This window comes from Triticum dicoccoides, unplaced genomic scaffold, assembly GCF_002162155.2.
Source record: "Triticum dicoccoides isolate Atlit2015 ecotype Zavitan unplaced genomic scaffold, WEW_v2.0 scaffold114035, whole genome shotgun sequence".
NCBI lineage: Eukaryota > Viridiplantae > Streptophyta > Magnoliopsida > Poales > Poaceae > Triticum > Triticum dicoccoides.
This window is the reverse complement of record NW_021179083.1, coordinates 1-2,692: the sequence shown is the minus strand read 5'-3', so window position 1 is coordinate 2,692 and position 2,692 is coordinate 1. Positions and strand designations below refer to the sequence as shown.

The 2,692-nt window shown below is 55.7% G+C and overlaps 1 protein-coding gene across 1 annotated transcript; it reads right to left on the bottom strand.

Annotated features, from left to right (window-relative positions):
- Positions 1–33: 33 nt before the first annotated feature.
- LOC119343056 lies at positions 34–1,965 on the bottom strand. Its single transcript, XM_037614252.1, has one exon. It carries the CDS (start codon positions 1,800–1,802, stop codon positions 576–578), a length of 1,227 nt encoding a protein of 408 aa, XP_037470149.1. The 5' UTR covers positions 1,803–1,965; the 3' UTR covers positions 34–575.
- Between the last annotated feature and the right edge of the window lie 727 nt (positions 1,966–2,692).

The window sequence follows — 2,692 nt, the reverse complement described above, 5'->3', positions numbered from 1 at the left end:
AAAAAAATCAATTTATGTAACAGACTTTACCCTTAGTTCACTTAAAAATTAATCACCGCTCTTTTCAAAATTATATAGTAACACCATTAAAAAATGATACAGCAATCAACCCAGCATTTTGGAATTCTAGAGATAGCCTGTAAGCTAATTAAGTGGCTAAAATGAAAAAAAGATGTCATCAAACTCCATCGCCATAATTGGCCCCATAATAGTGAATGCTTTGAAATGCAAAATATGATAGACCGGTATAGGGATGATTTGTGTATAGTACTACACTGTAGCCATAAACTATGAGCCAGGTAGAGGAAGAAAGTACAGGTATGCAATTAGGCCTTCTACCACTAGCATATATCTCAAACCTAGAGGATTTAACAGAAATTGTGACTGCAAATTCTAAAACAGTATTTCGGAATGATTGCTCCACATTCATGCAGATATGTGCTACCAAGTACCAACGCATGAACATGAACATGCAACAAACAACTCAAGGCACCACATAGGAAATGATCTGAGGAATTAAGCACAAGGTCAGGCAACATCGATGAAGAGGAAAGGTTATACCAATCACCAGAAAGTCAGTTCTCTGGAGCGAGGAAGGCAGGCGGCCACGCGTGGAAGTAGGCGCACATCGGGTGGCCGTACTCCTTGCCATGTTTGGTGTGCAGGCGCTCGATCTTGGCCGTGTCCAGATGTAAGGAGTAGCGCCCATACCCCATGGTTCTGATGAACAACTTGCCGGTACGCCCCGCGTCCATGTCGCTGAGCCAAACACTGAAGATCCTGAGGCACTTGTCCTTGGGCAGGCCCGGCACCGAGTCGTACACCTTGGTAAGATTCATCTCCCTCTCCAGATACCACCCATCGTCGCTCCACCTGGTCTCCCCACGCACCCAGACCCGCAGCAGCTGGTCCTCCACGGTCGCGATGCACAGCCGCCCGTCGTCCGGCGTCTCCCCGACGCGGAACTTGCCGAAGCTGGGCATCTCCTTCGGCGCCAGCAGGTAAGAGAAGTGCAGTGTGGAAGGGTCCAGCGAGAGCACGCGGCCGGAGTTGCAGATATGCCAGTAGAGCTTCCCGGCGGCGTGCACGCAGCGCGACTCGAACCACCAGGGGTCGAAGCTGACCTCCACCTCCGTGGTCCGCGGGAGCGCGCGCCAGCGGCACTGGCCGTCGTCGACGGACGCGACCCAGGCGCGGGGGTGCCCGCCGTCGATGGAGATGCAGACGACCTCGAAGCAGAGCTTGCTCTGGTGCGCGCGGGAGAGAAGCCCGGAGCCGACGTAGTGCCTGCAGCTGCGCCAGCGGTGGTCGTCGGGCACCGTGTCGCGCGGTGGCGGCGGGAGGAGCACGCGGCGGCGGGTGGCCGGGTCGATGACGAGGAGGCGTGGGAGGATCCCCTTGGGAAGCGACGCGAGCGGTTCGAGAAGCAGGAGGCCTTGGTGGCAGTCGTGGAGCACGAAGCGGGAGGCCTCCGGAGCGAAGTCGAGGGAGAGGTTCGGTGCGGAGGCGTCGAGGGGAGCGAAGACCGCGGGGGCGTCGATGACGGTGTCCTTGGATGCCGTGTGCAGGAGCGGCGGCAAACCGGTGGCTGTGGTGTGGAAGAAGTGGCCGAGGAGAGGGGCGGTGCGGGGGAGGCAGCGTGCGGCGAGGCGGCGCCAGCGGTGGCAGGCGAGGGCGGCACGGAGAAGGTCGGCGAGGGAGAGGCGACGGAGAATGTTGAGGAGGCTGTCCACGGGGAGGACATCGACCGCCTTCTCCGGCGACGGCGGAGGGAGAGTGGTGGACGGTCCGGCCATCGCCATGGTTTGTGCCTAGTGAGAGGCCAGGTGTCTTTGGCTTGGCTTATAGTGAAAGGACGGAGGCAGGTACGTTTGGTTTGGGCCAGGCTTTGGCAAGGAAAAGCAGGATAGAGTCGCGTTTACCACCACAGCGCTCGCCTTTTCTTTTTTACTCACCACATCAGTCACCATGGGTGAACTCTTCTGGAAATATGAAATTCGAAATGGTCTGGTTAGAGCAACTTCAATGAGGCTATCCAAACGAACGGCGTCGGTGCTCCTGTGGAGCGTTGCCAATGGATAATATGTCATAAATTTATATAACTCTCACGTACTGTGTGTTGGTACAATTTTGGACAAAAAAGTGTTGGCGATTCCGACCTATACCAACAGATGCATTCTCATCTTTATAGTGTTGTGTGTTAGCACTAATCTTGACGTGTGTGATTCTGTTAGCAGCCGAGTCCCGCGGATGTTACGAGCGGGGCGTCCGGTGGAGTTGCCCAGTCCTGGAGTGCATGGATAAGGTAGTTATCTAGTTGCATGCATGTAGCTAGTGGGTTAGTGGCCCGGTCATGTGGTAGTGGCCGGTGTGGTGCATGCGTGCTGTAGTTAGTGCTTGGGGTTAGTGGCCGATCTGGGCGGCTGGGCTGGGCGTAAGTCTGTGTATTAAAAGGGCCCCGGTGCTGTTGTGTAGAGGAGCTAGAGAGAGATGATGTAGCCTCTGGGAGTGTATGTGCGCTCACGGTGGGGTGGTGCGTGTGTGGTAGAGTTCGAGCTCGCCGGAAATACAAGGGGCTGTTCGTGCGGCCGGAGGCATTTGTGCGCCGGGAAATCTCGTGTCCTCTCTCTCTTTTGTTTCTTCCTTGTCTCCGGCGATCGCCGTGGTTCAGTGAGTAGGCTAGACAACAACA

What these genes read in the sequence shown, in the direction of transcription:
- LOC119343056 (XM_037614252.1), bottom strand. Translation starts at nt 1,802, where the DNA reads ATGGCGATGGCCGGACCGTCCACCACTCTCCCTCCGCCGTCGCCGGAG.